This window comes from Sabethes cyaneus, chromosome 3, assembly GCF_943734655.1.
Source record: "Sabethes cyaneus chromosome 3, idSabCyanKW18_F2, whole genome shotgun sequence".
Classification (NCBI taxonomy): domain Eukaryota; kingdom Metazoa; phylum Arthropoda; class Insecta; order Diptera; family Culicidae; genus Sabethes; species Sabethes cyaneus.
The window spans coordinates 134,970,748-134,995,079 of record NC_071355.1 but is presented as its reverse complement, the minus strand read 5'-3'; the positions used below and the strand labels follow the sequence as shown (position 1 = coordinate 134,995,079).

Sequence of the window (24,332 nt, the reverse complement as noted above, 5' to 3'; positions counted from 1 at the left end):
CCTATCACTTGTATACCTTACCCAGAGAAACCGTTTAATAAATCAGTATGTTTAAGACACGCGTCCGAGCAACACTTCATTCCTACAGTTACACTCTGCACCACTGTTGCCTGCACATATTACTTTACGAATAACTTCGCTTGCCGAACAACAGCTCCCGAATACACCACAGTTTATGCGACCAAAATCATGTTTTACATTTCATTTTGAATATTAAAATTCGTGTACAAACAAAACTAATGGTGAACCAAGTATAGAACTACAGAATATAAAAGAAATTAAAATTCGGAAATAATAACCTATTGTCGTATTCCTACTGAGTTTCAGCAACACTGAAAGCGATACCGCGTTATATTTTCTAGTCAACGGTTACTCGTCGCTTTCAGCCAATCAGAAATTGAGTCAATTTTGGGTCAACGCCGCGGTTGATACTTGGCACGTCCTGTCCTAGGTTACGCAATTGACGGTTCGGTTCGTAAAATCTGAGTTTAGATAAAAATTTCTATAGAATCTACACGGTGTGAAAAAATTCGTTTACAAATGACACTTTGGCGAACTCACGCCGCTGTTTTAATGTCTGTATATTTTTAAGCAAGCAGCGGGCTTCATAAGAGGAAGGCTTGTCTAATTTAGTTTACGCAGAGCAAACAACACGAATTGTTTTGAAGTAGGACTACTTCTTTGATTTCTATATTGGGGTGCACTTTAGAAAAACGAAAAGGGAACATGTAACGAAAAGTGGTTATGGTTTGCACGCTTATAACTCAGTCATCCCTCAATAGATTGTAGAGATATTGGTATCAATCGATTGGAAATTTTTCAAGAAATCTATTACAACACAGTTTATTACAAGTTTCCCTAACAGACGTGTAATAAATAAGAAAATATTAGACGAACATTCATTAATTCAATATTTTCATTTTTTTGCCTCCCCACGTCAATGCTTCCCAAGCACAGATGACAGAAATATATACGAGATGAGCTATGGTATAAGCTCCCTTTGATTGTATTTAGTTTACGCCCTATAATAGAATCCGCTCGAAAATTGTTGGGCTTCAGCTGTTGCTGCTTCTCCGGAATAAGACATCGAAGACATCCAGATTCACCGAGCGAGACGCCAATAAACCGAAGAAGTCATCGACTCGTCCGCCAGCGAACGATATGGTTTTCGCTGCTATCAATACCCTGTATAATCAACGGATCCTCGCTGCAAGCCGTCTTCAAGTAAATCACCGCCAGCCACAATTGTGACGTTTCAAGGTTGGCCACATTCGTGAAAAAGGTTTTGAAATTAGGTAGCTGTCAAAAAGCGAAAAACAAAGAGAGCAGGCGCTTCCGATTCGTTCAAGGTTGATAAAACGGACGATAACAAATTAACTTTGCTAACTGCTGCAAAGGCGTCTCCGATTAAAGCTGTACTACTGGAGGAAATATGCGGCTGCCCCCGAACAAAAATCTACTAAGCCAATGAAAACCGCAGCAAAGGTACCGAAAGCCCCAAAGCCAAAAGAAGTCGTTCCAACGGAGAAAGTGGCCAGAAAAAAGCTGCTGCCCAGATGTAAATTTCCTTGATTTGCATTACTAGTATCTGGTAGAAAACAATCAGTTCTTTTAAGAACTACTGAATAAGTATACGAAGCAATTAAATTGATTTTTGTCATATTTTTCCTCATTTTAAAATGAACATGACAAATTGGAAGTTTATCAAGTATACGCATACGAGCCCGTCAGTCATGTTTAAACTGTATTACATGGCAAAATGCTCTGAAAAGCAAACTGCGCCACTTCGTAATTCGAGACTAAGCGTTTAGTGAGAAAATCGAAGTGCATCTTCATTTATATATTTGGTCCCAAAAAGGGCTAATTGTTGGATAGTTACAGAAACCCGACCAGATACATTTACTATGAGTATTTGTACTTTGGTGACTGTTTCGGTACGTTCCGAGACGGCGCGCGTATGGCAAACTCACCCGGCAGCCAGCCACACTCACTATAACTTGATATTATGCTCGACTGAGCGGTAGTCAACAAACGAAAGAAAATAGCGTAGCTCTCCTAGTGGCTGTGGGAGATAAGAATAATAATAATAATAATTAATGATGAATAAACATCATGAGCAAATAAAAAAATAAAGCGATTCACATCGGTCTGCTCTGACAACACTGTCAATGCAACGTATTATAGTCCAATATGGCAACGGCGCTTCAGCTGCCGAGCAATGCTATATAAACGGACGTCATTCATGTGAATCCTCATTCTTGTGACGACTTTTGGAGAAGCAGCAAGCAGCAGCTGAATCATGGACCAGCAGCAGAAGCAGAAGCAGCAGCAGGCAGCGAAACCAGTGGCCCCTTTGGAGGGTAAGACCACTGCTCAACCCAAGGAAGCGGATCCACACCGGCAGCGCGGTACTCTGCTGTTCACCCCCGAACAGCAGAAGGGATGGACGGCGGCGCTGGCAAAAAAGGCTGGCTGAAGGACAGCAGCAAATCCGTCTCGGAGCACGACAGTGGCGTGGCTTCTTCTTCTTCCTATCGCTTTTTGCGGCCTTTCCACTGGTTGTCGGTGCCATGACATGAAAACGATGCTTGATCTACAGAAACTGGAAGCTTCAAACAAAGTACGGTTTCATATAGTCACGCCTTATTTTCTTCTCTGCCATTCCCTTTTCTACGTAGATCAGCCTTTGTTACAAATTGCTGCCGTTTGCTCTGATATTTAACCAACGGTAATCCGAGGAACCGCATCATTTTCGCATGGACATCGGTACCGAGAGTAACGATTTTCTCTCCCTCACTGGATGCGGCAAAAGTGGTGATACGCAGCAGCAGCCGATCACCGATCTGCATTTGCTAAACATTTTTGCCTTCCCACGCCAATGCTTCCCTAGCACGGATGACAGAATACATAGGAGATGAGCTATGGATTAAATTCCCTTAGATTGTATTTAATTTAGGCCCTATCCAGCTTTTTACGCGCTATAATGGTGGCCGCTATAAATTGTGTTCGTAATATGCGAACAATCTTTTTGACAACTCTGCATACATCAAATCTGGCACTCTTCTCTTGCAACACTGCCGTGCTCTTTCTTTCGTTTACGCCAAAGAAGGAGAGCAAAAATGTGCGAAATGTAAACAAAACTATTGCTCTCCTTCTTTTGCGTAAACGAAAGAAAGAGCAACACTGCTGTACAGAAGAATAGTGCTCAGTTTTGATGGATGCAGAGTTGTCAAAAAGATTGTTTGCATATTACGAACACAATTTATAGCGTCCGCCATTATAGCGCGTAAAAAGCTGGATAGAAACCGATCGAAATTGTTGAGCTTTAGCTGTTGCGGTAAGAACACAATTCTTTAATACGCAACTTGAGCATCTATATATGAAATTCATTCAAAAATCACCGGCTTTAGCATTGGGAGACGAATTGCGCTATATTCGTAGTCCTACTTCAAGCCTGCGCCCGTGCCACTAGGCATGGACCCTTGTACTTTTTGCACTATATGAAGGCTACTTTAAAATTGTCGCTCCCCTTAGTCCGCGAAATTTTGGCCATTTCACATCCCTGACGAGTACAGTGTAAGCAAAAACATCCCATCAAGAAGACTGGCAACTCTGCCAAAAGTTGAGCGACAGTAACAGCAATGCTATCTGCCGAGTAAAAGTAGAACTTTAACATACTAGTGTGTGTATACATATTAGAATATGGATGTACACAAATACGTATGCAATGTATTCCCATCGTTAATTGCCAACATCTCGCGTGTGCCAGAATGAAATAGCACTTCACTACTGCGTTAACTCAACTGCCAGCTGTCTGATTTGGGCCCGCTGTCAAATGTTAAGCCCGGGACCAGCGGGGTGCTATCCCTATCTTAACGAACGGTGTTTGACAGTCGACTTAACGAAGGGCGCTATTCAAGGAAAAGCGCGCACCTGACAGATAAATTTGCTGCCAACATTGTTGAGGAAAACGTATGCAGTGACTTGCTGTTTCTTTTTCGCATGTGCTGAAATGTTGGCGACAAAAGCAAGGCATCCATCGCCTATGTACACCATTCGCGACTACGAAACTGAAAAAGATTTTTAAGCCTGTTCGCACTTATACGAAATCCCATGCAGAACTGTCATTGTATGAATGATGACAAAAGCAAAAATACTTCCCTCTTCTTTTTTCTCACATAAAAACCAAACAAATATCAGCAACTTCGTAGTCGCGAATTACTTAGGTACGGCAAATGCGGCATGTTTGTGTTCGTAATATGCTAAAAAGTATAGGTGTGTTAGTGTCATCGTTGTACGGCACAATGTTTGCATTTTTATGCCCGTACAAGAATAGGGCGAGATTGATGTCACCCTTGCTGTTTACATTATTTGCGCTGCTAACACAAACAAACTGCACGTTGTTCCACACCACCTCTACTGCTTCACATCGATCCATCGCAAATCCGTGTCCGGGACATCCTGACGCTGTCACTAATTGCAGCTCGATATAGAGATGTCAATTGGGTGATTGCCATGCTCGCACACATCTTTTCAGACAAAATGCGTGTAAAATCCCAGCAGAAGAAAAGTGAGATAATAGATACGTTTTGGGATCGTTTGATGGTTATTTCGAAATATACAACTGCAAATAATTCTACATATCACTTGCTGCGAAGCAGGGATGCCAGGTGATTTTTTGAAAAGTCTTCACGAATCAAGGAAAAATGTCTTCCTTCGGCTTTCCGCCCATTTAAACTGCATGGTGAAGACATTTTACTTTTTTGTAACAAAAATGTCTTCAAAATGAAGACATGTCTTCACTTCTGGCATCTCTGCTGCGAAGCAAAATACTGCGGCAGTGTGACTTGATTGTTTTCAACATGATCCGCTTCTGTTTTGTTTACATCAATTTTGCACAATAGAGCGATATATCTTTCAACTTAATCAGTGTACAATGCATTGCAAAGCTTTACGAACACCAAATATTATATTAACAATATAGTTCACTTCGCAAAATCCCATATATATCCACCCCATCGACATCTCCATATCGAGCTGCAGTAAACGTCAGCGACAGCATGTCCGGGGCTCAAAATTTGACAGCGGGCCCAAATCAGACTGCTCGCAGTTGAGTTAACGCACAGAAAACAGACTACCAGGTAATTGACAAAAAGTGTGTAAAAGGTTTTTATGTAATCTACGAGTAATCCTTCAATAGAGCACCCCTCGAGCAGTAAGTGGCAAACTAAATCTTGATGTCGCTGCCATCGCTGCTATGTAACTCCAGCACAAAGAAATATTGATAAAGGTACATGGATATTTTTTGATGAGTTTGGCAAACTATTTCTGGAGGGCGCCACCGACAAACTTTACACACAAAAAATCAATTACTTCCTTCGAGCCTGTTAATCTGTTCTCTGTGGTCAACGCACTGAGATAGCACTGCGTTGACATGCTATCTCATTTTCGCACACACGAGATGTTGGCGGCGAAAACATGGTTGTCTGCCGATGGGGTATATATCCGAAGAGACGCAAAAGTAACACCCTCTTGCGGACAAAAAGGTGACTAAAAGCTTTTTGTAATACAAATGTTTGAGCGTGTAACCAATACATAAGAAAAAGGTGCGGTAGATTGAATGTGCTATCTCTAACGCTATGACGACATTCTTCTAGATTGTAACGTTAGGTATAAGGTTTTGCAAGGTGACGTCACGAATGAACCGGAATGAACGCAATTCACCCATTTGACATCCACTCGTGGTTTGTTTACTATTTGTTAGGCGAACGCGATTTACATAAATTGAAGTTAAACGTTTTAAAAGCGTATTATCCAGCAGTGTCGCCCTCCAAACTACTCGGAATGGCAGTTTTTGTGCTTTTCTGACTTGCCGTTAAGGTCTTAAGCAATATTCAGTTTCAACATGTTAGCCCATGTTCCAAGTCCATGTAAACAAACCACTGATAGACGTCAAAGAAGTGAGGTTATGCTCGTCCGTGCAAAACCTTATTGTCAATTGCAAGGAAAATTGTACCATCCAAAGTGCGATATCGCTCATAAAAGTGCTATTTTGCATTAAATCGTTTCCGTATCTTCGGCGCACTTATTGCTTGGAAGATAACGAAAAAGTACGTCGAAGATACCGAAACGATTTAATGCAAAATAGCACTTTTGGATGGTACAATTTTCCTTGCAAATGACAATATAAAATTTAACTGTGTTACTACCAATACTATGCTGGTTCCCTTGTTTACATATCAAACGACAGAATCGAGCAAAGAAGATTCAGTTGACCAAACTCGTGATTTTAGTCATGACCTTGAAATGCGGTCAGGCATATATTAATAACGATGAGATTCTACAATTGAATTATTTTTTGAAAGAATGGGGGGGGGGGGTAATAGGTAGCTATGCTTAACAAGTTGTCGTGACTCCTATCTTTTGTCCAATGCTGGAAGGTGCATAGGTCGAACCAAGCTATAATCAGAGATTATAACCGGATTTGAACCCACAACACCTGCCAGGGCGTGTGGCTCGCTGGTACCCGTGTACCTTTCAACCATAGAGGCGCTGGACAAAAGAAGTCTGCACAACGCCCCTTATTAACCATAGCGACATGGGTTGGGCTATTTTTAGACACAAATTGTGCCTCTTCCTCCACCTACTGTGGAAACCACCGACTGAGAAGTTTTAATCTAACGTGTTTTTACTTTCAGGACGACGACACTATGCAGGCCCTTACGACTTGCAAGGTACTGCGTGTGACGTTGTTCGTCCGAAAGCCTGTTAGTCCGCTTTTCTCAGCGCGGTTCTTCGCAGAAAGGCTCCGTTCCTATGAAATTGACCAAACTCGTGATTTTAGTCATGACCTTGAAATGCGGTCAGGCATATATTAATATGCCCGTGAAAACTAGCAGAAATGACACATCCGATTCGGGCAGAAATTTCGCCTCGGTTTTTCTGCCTGATTTCTGTTCGAATTCTGCCAGAGGTTTCGAATTCAGCTTTCTCTCCTTTTTGGGAGGGTGGCAGCAGCGGACAGTAGCAACAGGAAGCGTACAATAAACAGGTTATCAATTAAATTATACCTGCTTTGTCATGTTCCATATTATTCTCTTACCTTTTGCTTGAAACTGCAAAACTGATGAACCACTTTTCTCCTGCCTCAAAGTGTCACATTTGATATAAAGAGAATCGAGCGAAAAATGAAGACTAGATCTGTTCGATTTCTGCCAGGCATCCGACTTTTTCGTAAACGGGAGGATGTGTGATTGTAACTTGGTGGTTTAACCCGAGGGGCAAGACATTGTTGAAAATATATTACTTTTCCAATTGGAAATATTTTTTCTACCTTAATATATTTACCGTTCCCACCAATAATATAACCTAAAGCCCTATAAAGTTACACCTTTATAGGGCTTTAATAGGGCCTAATATATTAATATTTTATAATATTGTCAATTGCAAGGAAAATTTTAGTAGTACAGTGGACCCCCGTTCGTTTGAACGATTGTATGATTGAACTTGTATGAACTGGCCGCCCTGCTCTTTGTTATTATTTTGGTGGTTTGATTTAGTCTCGTTTAGTTGGTAGTTGCAAACAGCGAATATGTTATTCTCCGATCGGATTTCTATCGTAATCGTTGGGAAACGAAATGTGAAACTGATTAAACTAGAATTAAACATGCTAGATCAGTACAAACAAATCGTGTTTATGTGCATTGTCTGCGAAGGCAAATGATGCCATATTGAGAATGACATTTGAACCATTTTTAATTTGCACATCGTGCAAACCAGCGGGGTTCAAATTAAAAAGTGTTCAGATTAAAAACGGTCAAACGAACGGGGGTCCACGGTAGTAGTAGTAGTAAGGGGGGAAATCCACCATCATTTCAAGGACTTGCCAGTGTGTGTGGGTAGACTTACAGTAGATCCAAATTTGATTATCAAATGAATATCACACTAATGCTGTTATAGAAGGACCAAAAGGGGTTTGGCGGACCCACAAGCAGAGACACTTGTGCGCATTCCGGAGTTTTAAGATTTTCCTTCCAACATTAGGATCCTTCCATGTACTAATCAATTTCGCTGCATCAGCTTTAACCCACGTGATGGCTTGTTTGTGAGAAGAAGAACTTACATAACTGTTTCAGACCTTAAGGACTCCGCCCAAGCAGCACTTGCAACATCTTCCATGTTGCTATTAAGTCTTGTTTAAATTGCAAACACCGGTTACAGCATTGAAACACGCAACAAATAAGCAACTTCATGTTATTAATATGTTGGATTCAGGTTATCCAATACTTATACTGGCTGTCACAAATATATTAGTCTATATCTAGTAACATGAAACTTCATCGCAACATCGTGTTATTATAATGTCAACTAAGCAATAATGTCACATGATGTTGCATTGATTACGGCATAGTGTTAAATAAAATCTAACCAAACAAATACAATCAATGTAACATATCATATTCCGCCATATTTTTATGAAAAAATATTTTTCAACGAAGGAATGTTTTTATTTTAACAATAATTACACGAACATTCATCAGGAATCCATGGCATTTACTAAAATATTATTTGATTACAGTAACTAGCTCGATTTTACACCGCATTTTTCCAACGTAAACGAATTCTTAATCTGACTGGTGTAATTCTTTAAACTTGAAAATGATTAAATTAATAACTTTCACGAGGCGCATCAAATATTGCGGTTATTTACATAAATTTTCATCCCTTTGCGGCGGTAACCCGCATCGTCAACCACCGCAACGAGAAAAAGGAAAGGTGGCCAAATATTTTTTTGGTTTATATGTGCAATTGTTACTGATGCTTTAGCAACTAAAATCACCTAATATGCTAGCGTCATCACCACTATAGTTTCCCAACTAAATAATTCTTTTGATTTGCACACTGACAACCTTTGGCTCCTCTGGCGCTAGTATATATAGACTAAAAGCGTTATGCTAGCGCCAGAAGCTAGCTGTTGTGAGTTTAGTGTAGAATTTTAGGCGCCTTCAGCGACATCATCACTATAGTTTCCCAACTAATTTGACATAAGTTTTATCCAAGTGGGGACCTTTCACTTGGATGTCTGTTCTCTGTGCTTATATGATGCACTTATTGTGTACAGCAACCAAACAATAAATAATAATTCCATGTCAATGAACTGACGCCACTTTGCACATCCATTTTTCCTACTCTGAAAGTGACATTACTTTCCAATCGTATAAAAACAAGCAAAACAATGATGTAATGGATTAAACTTAAATAAACAATAGGTAAACATCCCTTCTTAAAAATGGCATTGGGTACAAATGGTTATGTTAAGAAACAAATGCGTTAGAGCTGTCAAAAGCGCGATGCGCCAAAGTGTTGCAAGTAACCCCGGTCACAGAGAACAGACATCCATTCAGGAACAAATTTTTCGGAAATTCTTGGATAAAATTTCAAATTAAAATCACCTAATATACTAGCGTCACCACCACTATAGTTTCCCAACTAAATGATTGTTTTGATTTGCAAACTGACAACCTTTGGATCCTCTGGCACTAGTATATATGGACTATATGCGTTATGCTAGCGCCAGAAGCTAGTTATTGTGAGTTTAGTGTAGAATTTTATAGTTTCCCAACTAATTTGACATAAGTTTTATCCAAGTGGGGACCTTTTGCTTGGATGTCTGTTCTCTGTGCCCCGGTGTTGCAAGTATCCCCGGATGACGGTACCTACTTTTCTGTCTTTTTGTAATTGTAATTTTCAATTTTATTTAAATTTTGTAAATTTTAATTTTGAAATATAAAAACATATACTTATGATGGAAGGTGAAATAATCTGCTTGTACCGCTATTTGGTATTTAGTATGTATTTGGTAATTTGGTAATTTTCAATAATATAAAAAAATATACATGTGATGGAAGGTGGATTAAATATGGATATTTTGCTCACCAGTACCGCTGATCCAATATGATTATTAAATATTATTAGAATAAATACCTGTATGAAACGTGTCAACGATACTGGCAACACTCACCCGCCTTGCTATTCCAGTTACCAATACTTAAATATACTCCCTCACCACTCTGCTATTTAGCGCTGTCTTAGCTGTTAGTGCAGCGCTCTTTCGTTTCGACGCCTACTGTGCGAACATAATCAACGAAATCGGGATCCGATACATACGTGCTTTATTTGCAGTTTTGCTGTGCATATGTAAACCAGCCTCTGCGCCGGTGCGTGTGTGCGATGTGTGCGCACAGTCAGTATTCTCTTCACTCTCCCTCTCTCACTATAGCTCAACCACCGACAAAATTTTCATCCGCGCCGCACTAACACTAGCACCTATATAGACGCAATTACGCCGATGCAACGGCTTGTATCGTTTATATATTGCGCACTGATATATACCCCCACACTCTTTCACTTCGGCTTTAACGGTTATTTTTCGTAACCGCCAGAAGCCTCCGTATTTAAAGCACCAATTTTTGACGTAGGACTACGTCTTACGGCGAGTTTTGAGATAGGGTGTCATTCCAAAAAGTCGAAAAACGCGAGCGTCACGAAAAATGAAAGGTTTTGAGCGCTAATAGCTCAGCGGTTTTCCGATCGATTTTCAATATTCTTACACCAATCGATCGAAAAATCCTCTAAGAATTGACACAAATGAAGAAAAGTATGGATTCCTGATGTTGAACTATTGAAAAATTGAAAATAATGAACCTAAGTTTTACCAGAATTCTCGCTTCGTGTTTGGTTGGAAAATTCTTTGCGATGATCTAAACCTATACCAATTTGATATCTGTGCTTGGGAAGTAAGCCAAAACAAGTGACAAAGTTTCCTCATTTCAACAAGATTTCTTAACACCACGGTTAAACCTAGACCATTTTGATGTCCTTGCTTGGGAAGTACGCCAGAAAGACTGACAAAGCCCCCTCGTACCAACAGATTTCTTCCGAAAGCGATTGAACCTAGGCCATTTTGATGTCTGTGTTAGGGAAGTGTGCCAGAAAAAATGACACAAACTTATTGTCTCAACAAATCGCAAATTCTTTACTGCGAGACGATTACACCTAGGCGAATTTGATATCTGTGTTGGAAAAATGTGCTACAGCTGTAGTGTTCGGTTATAATAGGACTCTGTACGAATACGCATGCTTGCCGTTTCATTAGAAGTGTAGTGAAAAGATGTGCTGTTGATAAAATTGGATTGAATTGGTAAAATCCCTTCAACGTAGGGAACCATGGGTAATAAAAACAATCATTAATTTCAGTAAGGTAGCAGGAAAGCAATAGTTTGTGTTCTTGATTTTGTTAAATTGTTTTCAAATGCACAATCTTTTGAGAATTGAACGTATGCAATGTTACTACTTTGATAAATGTTACATATAACGCATGTAGCATGTATATATGTTGCTACTATCACTACAAAGAGACTTACGTAGTCCTGCGTCACCTATATATGCGGTCGTGTCTTGTACACAACCCCTCTGATTTTTATACATTCACTTCACTTTTGCACTCTCTTCTTTAATATAGGTTTGTACCCCCCGCTCGCTGCTCCTCCTTATATATTTGCTTCCTTCGAGATAGGAGGCAAATATTTCGGTTTCGCGTCCGAAAACGCTCAGAAATGCACGCCTGTCACACTTTACCGCACAACTTTTTCAATTACCCCGGTCTTCCGGGTACCTCCGTCACCTTTTAGCACTGTAACATTCGCCACTTTCAAGCCTTTGGTTTGACACTTTCGCGCACTTCCTCGGCTAATTTGGATTAACTACGCCTTAGCACACAGCGTCTACTTCTGCGACTGAACCGTTCGGCTGCTCGATTGCCTATGTCAATTGCAAGGAAAATTTTACCACCCAAAGTGCGATATCGCTAATAAAAGTGCTATTTTGCATTAAATCGTTTCGGTATGTTCGGCGCACTTATTGCTTGGAAGCTAACGAAAAAGTGCGCCGAAGATACCGAAACGATTTAACGCAAAACAGCACTTTTATGAGCGATATCGCACTTTGGATGGTACAATTTTCCTTGAAATTGACAATAACATGAAGTGTCTTGCCCCTCGGTTTAACCCCTCTAAGGTCTACATCATTTTTAGCACCGCAAAATTCACTAAAATGTTTTTGATATGCGACACGACATACTTTACTGATGCTGAAATGTTCCTTTATAGGAACCGGCTTCTTGACCATAATGTCCCCCCGGATCGGGATGGCGCGCACCATGGTGCATAACTACGACAAAGTAATTGGTATGTCCAAAGTCGCTGATATGATTACAAAAATCAATAGATTTCGAACAAATTTTATATATTAGGCAACTTGATCTAAAAAACCATGTCACGGTCCCCAAGGAACTCCGGGGCCATATGACATATGGCCATTATGTGTGGATATTATGAAAATAGAAAATATTTTCGGGAAAATTTCCAAATTTGGTGACAAAATATTGAAAGATAAAAAAGTTATAGCCATATTAGTGAATTTTGCGGTGCTAAAAATGATGTAGACCTTAGAGGGGTTAATTATTTATAGAACCACAAATTACAAGAAACTGATACACAAGATACATGCATTTAGAAAATATAATCTCGACCTCACCTAACAAAGTCATAAATTTGCGTAACAAACGGTGGACCATTTGAAAAATGTCCAGCATTATCGAATTGTATCTACATTCGTAGTTCTACGTTAGCGCAGTGTTCGTGCCCTTAGACACAGACCTTCGTACTTTTTCTTATTTGTTTGGTATGATCATCCGATCGGAAAAATGAACCACTGAACTCAGAAAAAAGCCCCATCTTGCCCCATCGTTAATCTATAAAACTATTTTTAATATATTAACTGACATTTTTCAGCTTCTTGACAAAGTCTTTGCGAGATATACACAAAACGAAATATTCATTTCTTTTAATGGAGGTAAAGATTGTACTGTGCTACTAGATATAGTAATGGCACGGTTTCAGAAAGTCAAACAAGAGGATTGTAACGTGCGCTGCATTTATATACAACCGTCGAAGCCATTCGAAGAAATTGATGTTTTTGTTGAAAAGTGTATGCATCACTACGGCATTAATATTCAGGTTATTAAAGGCACTGTCAAATCTGTATTACATCAACTCTGCAAGGAAACCCCAAATATAAAAGCATGTCTTATGGGCACCCGCAATACCGATCCACATTGTGAGAATCTACAGTCAATGCAGGTAATTGCTTACTTCTCTTAAGGGGGTCTCTGGAAAACCGAAATATAATAAAATTTCGCAAATTTTTTTCAGCTGCTAGAATTATAGTTAAGTCACAGACAAACTGACATAACTCTTGGAAGAAAAATCAACAAAAACTATCGTACCTCACATTTAACTTGAACACTAGCACCACAGACATAACTCTTATAAGAAAAATCAACAAAAATTATCGTACCTCACATTTAGCCTGAACACTAGCACCATCTATGATCGACATTCCCAAATATCAAATAGCAACATGGGTATCCATCGAAATAGCAAGTATTTTTTATGGGGAATTCCACTTCTTTCGTCAAAAAGCGCCACTTTGACCAAAACGGAGACATTCCCAACTAAACCCAAATTTGAAATGACGGTTTAATCGGTACGAAGAATGGAAAACGAGTGTTATGTCTGTTTGTCTGTGCCAGCACCATCTATGATCGACATTCCCAAATAGCAACATGGGTATTCCTAGTAGAATCAATATATATAGAATGCCAGTGTCGCTGTTTTTCTATAGGACTCATGTGGTAAACATGATGCTAACAATCTGTATCAAGTCTGTGAATCGGGAACCTCATTGTCAAAGTTGCTCATTGTTATTTATCTGTTCTTTATCTGTGCGCTGGTTGGTGCTGTCATCAGTGCGTTCTCCGCTTACTTTGTTTTTATGCCAGTGAAATGGTTTTGAACACTCTTTTTCTTTTCGTCGGGATGAATAGAATCCCACAACTGCGCCCTTTTGCACCGATTTTTTCAGAAATTTGAAGCAAGCGAAGTTTTCAATCACATTACTTGGCAGCCATATTTGAAATTTGAAACTGGTTGGCAATGTTTGACAATGAGATTCCCCTTTTGATGAATCTCAGGCAGACACACATTTGCATATATAATGTAAATACATTATCTAAACATGTGTGATGTTTAAGTATAATCAATATGTATAGAATGCCAGTGTCGCTGCAGTGCGCGTGGTAAACATCACACATGTTCAGATAATGTATTTACATCATATATGCAAATGTGTGTGTGCCTGAGATTCATCAAAAGGGGAATCTCATTGTCAAACTTTGACTACCAGTTAAAATTTCAACTATGGCTGCCAAGTAAGATGATTGGAAACTTCGCTTGCTACAAATTTCTGAAAAAATCGGTGCAAAAGGGCGCAGTTTTGGGATTTTATTCATCCGGACGAAAAGAAAAAGAACGTTTAAAACCATTTCACTGGCATAAAAACAGAGCGGAGAGCGCACTGATGACAGCACCAACCAGCGCACAGATAAAGAACAGATAAATAACAATGAGCAACTTTGACAATGAAGTTCCCGATGCACAGACTTGATACAGATTGTTAGCATCATGTTTACCACAATGAGTCCTGTAGAAAAACAGCGACACTGGCATTCTATATATATTGATTCTACTGATGTTTACCACGCGCACTGCAGCGACACTGGCATTCTATATATATTGATTATACTGTATTCCTCGAACTAGCAAGTATTTTTTGTGGGGAATTCTCTTTCTTTCGTCAAAAAGCGCCACTTTGACCAAAACGGAGACATTCCCAACTAAGAACAAATTCGAAATGACGGTTTAATCGGTATGAAGAATGGAAAACGAGTGTTATGTCTATTTGTCTGTGGTTAAGTGTTGGGGTATTTTGGTTATTGGTTAAGGTATTGCAGTTTGCAAGAAAAATTGTACCATCCAAAGTGCGATATCGCTCATAAAAGTGCTATTTTAGCTTAAATCCTTTCGGTATCTTCTGCGCACTTTTTCGTTACATTCCAAGCAATAAGTGCGCCGAAGAGACCGAAACGATTTAAGCTAAAATAGCACTTTTAAGAGCGATTTTGCACTTTGGATGGTACAATCACAGAGAACAGACATCCAGGAACAAATTTTTCGGGAATTCTTGGATAAAATATCAAATTAAAATCACCTAATATGCTAGCATCATCACCACTAGAGTGACTATATACAGAGTGGCGACAATGTCAAAATTGGAATGATATTTATCTGTCAGTGTCATTCCAATCGAGCAGACAACCTATCCAACGCGTATGCAGGAAAGAGAAAGAAAAACCTAGGATAAACCGCATTGCATACATTTGGGATGACTTGGCGCCACTCTGTATATAGTCACTCTAATCACCACTATAGTTTCCCAACTAAATAATTCTTTTGATTTGCACACTGACAACCTTTGGCTCCTCTGGCGCTAGTATATATGGACTAAAAGCGTTATGCTAGCGCCAGAAGCTAGCTGTTGTGAGTTTAGTGTAGAATTTTATGCGCCTTCAGCGACATCATCACTATAGTTTCCCAACTAATTTGACATAAGTTTTATCCAAGTGGGGACCTTTCGCTTGGATGTCTGTTCTCTGTGGTACTATTTTCTTTGCAAGTAGCAATATATTTGAAGATATATTGTCAATTGCAAGGAAAATTTCACCATGCAAAGTGCGATATCGCTCATAAAAGTGCTATTTTGCATTTAATCGATTCGGTATCTTTGGCGCACTTATTTCTTGGAAGATAACGAAAAAGTGCGCCGAAGATACCGAAACAATTTAATGCAAAATAGCACTTTTATAAACGATATCGCACTTTGGATGGTACAATTTCCTTGCAATTGACAATATTTTGTAATTTTTGGATCCCAGAATAGTGATTATTATGCTGATGGCATGCGGGCGCGTGAAGGCCCTTTAGAAAATAGTTCCTTGCTGGCGGTAAGTACCGGGAACCAACGGAGTATCGTAGAACGGATTTCAAGGATGATTTTGAAGCTTTGGGTCAATGCCTAAATTGTTACGCAGTGGTTTTTGAAAATTAGAAAAATTACTAAAATGGCAGCAATTTTCCCAAATGAAAGGTGTTTGGACGTAGGACTACGTCTTTGTTTACTATACTGATACTGGGTAGCACTTCGTATAAGTGAAAATAGAAGTGTAACATTTGAATGAAAGATTTCAAATGGTAATAACTACTAAACTATTAAACGAAACTGATCGATTTATATGTCGTTGGATAGATAAAATGGCCAGAAATTTTATGGAGGGTTAAGAGAGCAACTTTATGGAGAGCGTAAGAGGGGGGCTCCTATACAAATGAAAACAAATTTCCTCAAAACTCGAGAACTAATCAGGCAAATGGTACCAAATTTGGCATGTGGGGGTTTCAGAAGGCAGGAATTTTTTCTAAGGTGAATTGAGACTCTTTCCCTCTTTCCCCTCATATGCAAATGAAATACAAATTTCCTCATAACTCGAGAACTAATCAAGTTAAACGAACCAAATTTGGCGTATGGGGGTTTTGGAGCTAAGAATTTTTTCTATGGTGTACTGAGACCCCTTCCCCTTCTAAGAGGGGCTCCCATACAAATGAAATACAAATTTCCTCATAGCTCGAGAACTAATTAAGCAAATGGAACCAAATTTTGCATGTGGGGATTTTTGGAGGCATGAATTTTTTATGATGGTTTAAGACCCCTCACCCCTGTGGTAGGAAGATAAGGACTCTCATACAAATAAAACAGAAATTTTTGCGTAACTCAAAAACTAATCGAACTCGAGTAATTCTAGACTCTTTCATAAAACATTAGTCATAACAAGGCCACTAGAAACTATCAATAGTAACATTAGATGATTCAGGGCGAGACGGACACAGGCCGCTAGTGTTGCCGGTGACCTACCGTAGGAGGCGCCGGCCACTGCGGGGGGCAGCCCCCCGGGTGGAAAATCAGGGAAAACCTGGAAATGTCAGGGAAATTCGTTTCAACCTGGAAAAGTCAGGGAATTTCATTTGAAGTCAGGGATTTTTTACACGGGAAGAAAATATACTGAAAAAGCTGTGGCTTTGCAAGGATATTTATTTCAAGTAGCTGGCACATTTTTACTCAATGCCGTCACGTGAGCACAAATGAAGTTTTTGAGTCACGTGCAACCAACCTGTTGCGTACAAATTTCACAGAGTTTCGAAATTTAGAATTTCATGAATGTGCGACTGACCCGCTGTTTACCAGACCACGTTTCTCAACAACGGTTGAACCGATTTGATCGACTTTCGGAAGGGCTCACCACCTTATTGATCATTATCAATATTTATTGGATTCTTCGATATTGACTGGATATTTAGCACAAAAGTTTTTTGCACAATACATTTTCTGCTTACTCTGCGGCTAATGTAGCAAGATTCTTAAAACATTATTCTACGCTTCGAGAACAACTATTCATTGGGTTATGGGAATTGACATTTAGAAAAAGTCCAACCTTTAAAACAAAGAAATTTTGCATCTAGATAATTCCAGACTTCCGGACCGAAACCAGATTCTAACCGAAACAAGAACGAATCAAACTGAACCAAAATCAGCTTTTGAAAATTAGCTACGACATTTAACCCATTTGTGCCGTAACCCGGACTTTAATTTTTATTCCGATGTCGATCACTAGTGAAAACCTATGATTAATTCGTTTTCGGAGGATAGACCTTTTCAGCCTTAAAATCTTGGATTTAGTCAATCAAATCCTTCATAGTAAACACTAATAAAAGAGAAATTAGCGAGATATTTTGCAACTGGATTTTTTCGAAATACACCTGGAAAAACCTGGAGAAGTCAGGGAATTTTATTTTCACCGGATAATCGACACCCTGTATAAGCAAAAATGTAAAAATTACGTGACATGATTTTCTCCGGCACCGCTCAAACGATTTCAACAATTTTAGTATCAAATGAAGGCTCTTACCACAGACAAACAGACATAACACTCGTTTTCCATTCTACGTACCGATTAAACCGTTATTTCAAATTTGGGCTTAGTTGGGAATGTCTCCGTTTTGGTCAAAGTGGCGTTTTTTGACAAAAAAAGGGGAAATCCCCATAAAAAATACTTGCTACTTCGAGGGATACCCATGTTGCTATTTGATATCTGGGAATGTCGATCATAGATGGTGCTAGTGTTCAAGCTAAATGTAAGGTACGATAATTTTTGTTGATTTTTCCTCCAAGAGTTATGTCTGTTTGTCTGTGCTCTTACTACTGCAAATTTTTTGTGGAGAATTTTATCGAAAACAATCAAGCGGTTCAAAAGTTATGCTTAAAATTGTGCTTTTTCAAGGTGTCAATTAGTCGAACGTTTCTCAGAGATGGCCAAACCGATTTATGCGCTATTAGTCTCATTTGGTAGGTAATATAGCCTCATAGATCACTATTGATTTGTTTTTTGATTGGATGTTTAAATTGGAAGTTATGAGCAGTCGTGTACAGCACAATAAAATTTACAATTATTCATAACGATTTTAACCAGATAATTAATCAGATTTCAATTATCTTAGTATCAAACGAGAGGCCTTAACGCTGTGAACATATCTGCTAAATCTTATTAGAATTGGCCTTACCAGTCAAAAGTTATTTGAAAAACATTGATGAAATTATTTAAGTAAACTTTACTGATATGAACCAAATAGAAAAAAACGCGATCATGTGCTCTTGCGCAAAAATGCTCAACTTTCCAGGTGGCGTGTCTTTGGAAGAGTTTATTCAAAAAATATGGCGCAACCTTCTACAGTATCAGGGTGACCGTAAATCTACCTATTAGGGTGTTACAAATTTTTGCTTTTTTTAAATGCGTCTAAAAAAGTACAGTGTCTCCACAAAAGTTGTAAAACACAGTAAAATAAGCAACTTTGCTGTACATAGTAACTATCTACCTCTTGCTGGTTGCGAAGTGTAACGATTTTTTTTAATGCAGCGAAAATTGAAAAATTGAGATATTGAAAAGCGGCTACGTCACAATTTAGATAATTAATTTTTACACGTAAAAAAAAATCAGTCAAAGCGATCCTCTAGATACTGAGATACACGCACTGTCGATGAAAACATATGGCTTCGAGGAGAGCGCGTTTAAACTATTGTACAGCACTGCACTTTCCTTCAAGTGATTCCACAGTTTTACTGCAAATTCTCAACGAGACCCCGTACCGAAAAATACTTTGGGGTCAACATTTCTGAAGGTAAAAGGCTCCTGAACATGCATAACAAACAAGTTTTTCGACTTTCCAGTGAGGGTCCCCCCTTAAATAATAATCTTGCCCAAGAACTTTGCACACGATTTTTTGACTGATTTGAAATATTCTACAAATTTATCAGTAGATTACATACACATGCACATGTGATGATGATAACTACCATTACTGCCCATAAATGCATAACAGTCCCATGTATTTTCATCACTTTGGGGATAACACTGGGGATCATCTTTAAATTGTTCATGCTTTCAACATTTCAAACAGTAATGTTATGTTTGTTCCTAAAATTTTGAAAATAATATTAAATTATGTCAGTTACAAGCTAGAAATAAACGCATAACAGTCTCAGTAGTGCAAATATAGCAATAAATATCTGCTTAGGGGGCTCCGTAGCCGTAAGGTTACCGAGTCTGCTTTGACAAGCGAGTGGTCGTGGGTTCGAATCTTAGTAGAATCAAGCCTTTCGATGTCAAGTGACTTTAGCGTGGGTTTATTCTCAGGCCCCTCCATTTACCCTTCCTTCGTGCTGAATTCTATATTTACCCTCTGAAGCCTCTTGACAGTGCAAATGTCCCTCCTATAGTTAAGTGTACTGGTCAGAGGTACGAATGAGTCCTCGCCAGGGACGGCTATGATATGGGATAGTGCTGGCAGCGAGGAATAAGTGGGTAAAGTAGATCAAGCTTTGAAGGAAGGGTAAACCCCAATACACACAAGCACGCATAAATTTAATAAGCATATCGCTCACTCAATAGCGATTATAGCAAAAAGAAATGCAGTGCAGGTCATACAGCAAACACCCGGGCGATATTACAATAGATCAACTATACTGGTCGCAGTAATGAGTCCACACATGGAAAAAAAAATATCTGCTTATAGGAAATGCCTGGACCGATTTGACTTAATAACTACCAAACGTAAAGTTTTGTGGCCTATAACAACTCTATTGAACAGAATTTGGAACGGATGTACGGTTCCGAAGATATGTCTGGAACAAGTTCCGGAATATATGAAGCTGGGACATACAGTCAACCAAAAAAGTATTCGGACAGCAGCGCATAAATTTTTGTTTTAGTAATTTTGCGCAGTATTTTTGCAAAGAATGGAACCACATATTTTTTAAAACAATGTTTAACTAAAGCATATTTAGATGCACAACAAAAATTCGGGGAAAAGCTTTCCGTTTTGAGGATAGAGTACATATAGTTTGAATTGCCTAAAAATGCAGCCAAAAAAGTATTCGGACAGTTAACTATTAGTTGAAATAAATGTCCTTTCTCGCTCAACTACTGCCTTGTAGGACCATTTACATTCTTGATGACCTGTTTTAATCTGTTTGGGATAAAATGAACAATTTTTCAAATATCCCTCTATGAATTGCTGACCATTTTTTTACAAGAGCTCGGTTTAAGTCATTTTGATAAGAAATCGAATGATTTATCATTTTAAAAATGAAATTATTTAAAAAGATGTTTAAAAGGGTTCAAATCTAGACTGAATAATGATGTTTCGATAGCGCTAGGACAATTGTATGGTGCCTACCGCTTACAATTGCCGACAGTATATTTAGATTCAACATCCCGGTACAATATGTATGTAGCACACAATTACAATTTTGCTTTAATTTTGCCTAAAATTGTTCAAATAATTGAGTTTACACTTAGTTCTATCCAAAAATATATATCTTTACTACCTCGGAGCTATCCATGCACCCCAGCAAGGTATGACACTAACCGCATTGCTTGTTTGCTTGCTGATGAGTGATTTTCCTCTTGTAGCCCTTCTCTTTTAGTTATTCCTGCATAAGTTGTTGGTTATCATTGTTGGTGTCATACCTTGTTGGGGCGCATGGAAAGCTCCGAGGTAGTAAGAATATATATTTTTGGATAGAACTAAGTGTAAACTTAATTATTTGAACAATTTTAGGCAAAATTAAAGCAAAATTGTAATTGTGTGCTACATACATATTGTACCAGGATGTTGAATCTAAACATACTGTCGACAATTGTAAGCGGTAGGCACCATACAATTGTCGAAACATCATTATTCAGTCTAGATTTGAAGCCTTTTAAACATCTTTTTAGATAATTTCATTTCTAGAATGAGAAATCATTCGATTTCTTATCAAAATGACTTAAACCGAGCTCTTGTAAAAAAATGGTCAGCAATTCATAGAGGGATATTTGAAAAATTGTTCATTTTATCCCAAACAGATTAAAACAGGTCATCAAGAATGTAAATGGTCCTACAAGGCAGTAGTTGAGCGAGAAAGGACATTTGTTTCAACTAATAGTTAACTGTCCGAATACTTTTTTGGCTGCATTTTTAGGCAATTCAAACTATATGTACTTTATCTTCAAAACGGAAAGCTTTTCCCCGAATTTTTGTTGTGCATCTAAATATGCTTTAGTTAGACATTGTTTTAAAAAAATATGTGGTTTCATTCTTTGCAAAAATACTGCGCAAAATTACTAAAAGAAAAATTTATGCGCTGCTGTCCGAATACTTTTTTGGTTGACTGTAGAAGCACCTTGAATCATAACAAACCAGTCATGCGACACCTCCAAGCACACGATATTGCAAAATATCGGTCTACCAATGGTCTAGGGTAGTCGTATAAAATGTTCAAGATATCATCGACCACGTTTGAACACATCTGGGAACGTTCCGGATCGGGAATCAATTTCTGAATTGAACTAAAATAAAATGACATCTTTAAGTACTCAAAATTGCAAAAGTAGTTCATTTGTCGTCATATAAAGTGTCCAGGATTACATTGGCTACAGCCGGACACGTTCTAGGAACGTTCCGAATACTTCCAGGAAAATGGCTAGTTTCTAACTTAAACCAAACCCTAGAATGCGACCCCCCAATTAGCTCAAAATAACAAATTACTTTGAAATATATTTGTATAATATAACCAGTACCGTCATCTGGGGCGAGATTGTGCCAAAAAAGCATATTTTTGTTCTTTAGCTCAGTATACACACAATTTAAGAACTAAGTTGATGTCAAACCTGTCAATATATACTAAATTATTCAATTAACAACTACCGTAGAGATGGTTTAGTTACAATGAAACCTAATTTTACTGGAAGTGCATGAACTTTGGCACAATCTCACCCCTTCTAGGGAGTGACATTGTGCCAAAAACATAAAGTTAGGCTAAAAACCTAAACAGTGAACATTAGCATGTTTATAAACAATACACATAAATATCAATACAAAGTAGTTCACATGGGGCCGTCCATGAACTAAGTGGACTATTAGGGGCAGGGGGTCGGCCAAAAACAACGCATCATACAAAAAGTATGAACGAAAATAACCCGGAGAGGTCTGATATAACTAAAAATGAGTTCGTAGTCAATGGACAGCCTTTATATAGCCAGTAGCGTTTCTAGGGTTAACAAGGGGGAGATATATGCTTTAAATTGTTTGTTTTATTCGTCAAGCATTTGTAGACTACATACAATAGTATTATTACAATGTTTACTTATATACTATACATTATTCCTATGGCTAAGTCGTAGTTTAATTTGGATTCTGGACATAGTGATGTCAATTCTTTCGCAATTTTGATTATAAAGGCGCATCATGTTATTGACTGGTCCATTTTTCGCATAATTGGTCTTATATGATTTTTCCATAAATATTTTTCTAGTTCTAAGGTTACGACTCGGCGCATAAAAGTTTAATTGAGCAAGCAAATCTGCGGATTGGATGCGTTGAGAAATAATGTCATTGATAAAGTAAAGCATTGCTTGTTCGCGACGTTCTTTAAGTGTTTGTATTGTGCTTCCCGAGAAAATATTTCGTTTTTCAGCTTTATATAGTTGTGCGCAAAGGTAAATCATGTATTATTGACAGAGTAAGCACGTGTAAGTTTTCTATGTTTTGCTCTTATTCTTTGCTTAGATAACATTTGTTTTGTTCAATTACGTACAGACTTACAAACAACACAGTTACAATGTCTTACGTTAACCGAAAATGATAAAATTTAAATGCTGATTGCGTTTGTAAAAAATTGGTCCATGTTTGAACGGACAAACACGAAGCAAGCTACCCTAGCATTCAGCTGATGAGCGAGAGAGAAATATTGTTGCTTTTCTCATCACTCTTGCGTTGACAGTTTCTTACGAGATTTCGTGTGAGTGTAAAAGAGATACTTTGACTGCGAGCAACCAGAACAAAGCTGCGCGCAACTGTTAGGCGCACAACTTAACCTACGAAAGAAAAATTTTAGATAATAATCGCAATATATTGATGAGCATGCAGCGCGCTTCATAAGATGGTAATGGAAATACTGTCCAGTTAAGTTTTCGAAGCGCGCATAGTAGAAATTGTTTCTGAACAGATTCAATGCGTCCTTCGTGTAACGCAGTGTGTGGGTGCCATACAATATTGCAATATTCCAGAATAGGTCTTACATATGTAATGTATAAAAGTTTTATTGTGTACGGGTCTTTGAAATTATGACTGAAGCGTTTGATAAAGCCCAGCATTCTATTTGCTTTGTTAATAATGGTGTTGTAATGTTCTGTAAATGTTAGTTTTGAGTCTAAGATTACTCCTAGATCCCTTACAATTTTACATTTTGGTACAATATTGTTTCCTAAGTATATGTCAATAGAGGGAGTTTGAATTTTCCTGCTAAATGCTATTGAGTTACATTTTTTTTACATTCAGGTTTAGTAAAGATTTTTTGCACCAAGTGTTGAATACATTGACTTCATTCTGAAATACTGCGACGTCATGGGCATTTTTTGTTTCCATACATATTTTCATGTCGTCTGCATTTACAAGTACTTTTGAGTGGTTAAGTATATAGGAAATGTCATTTACGTGCAAAATGAAAAGAAGTGGCCCTAAGTGGGAACCTTGGGGAACCCCAGAGGTGACTTGAATATGGTCCGAGAGGGCATTTTGAAAGCGAACAATTTGTTTACGTTCCGTTAAATATGATTGAAGCCATTTCAAGAGCTTCGGTTCTATTTCAATTTTTCTTAATTTGAAGATTAATAATGGTATGTCTATTCTGTCAAATGCCTTACTAAAGTCCGTGTAAATAGCTTCTAC

The 24,332-nt window shown here is 38.4% G+C and overlaps 1 protein-coding gene across 3 annotated transcripts in view; it reads left to right on the top strand.

Moving 5' to 3' along the window:
* Window positions 1-24,332, top strand: part of LOC128741563 (FAD synthase-like) — a 53,972-nt gene that overhangs the window by 17,035 nt on the left and 12,605 nt on the right. For 2 of the 3 annotated variants that reach the window (XM_053837478.1, XM_053837479.1), the window contains exon 2: window positions 12,852-13,199. In XM_053837478.1, coding sequence (XP_053693453.1) covers window positions 12,852-13,199 — 348 coding nt within the window. Of the gene's footprint in view, window positions 1-12,851; window positions 13,200-13,271; window positions 13,851-24,332 lie in introns of those variants that run through there. The other variant, XM_053837480.1, reaches the window with a different exon arrangement.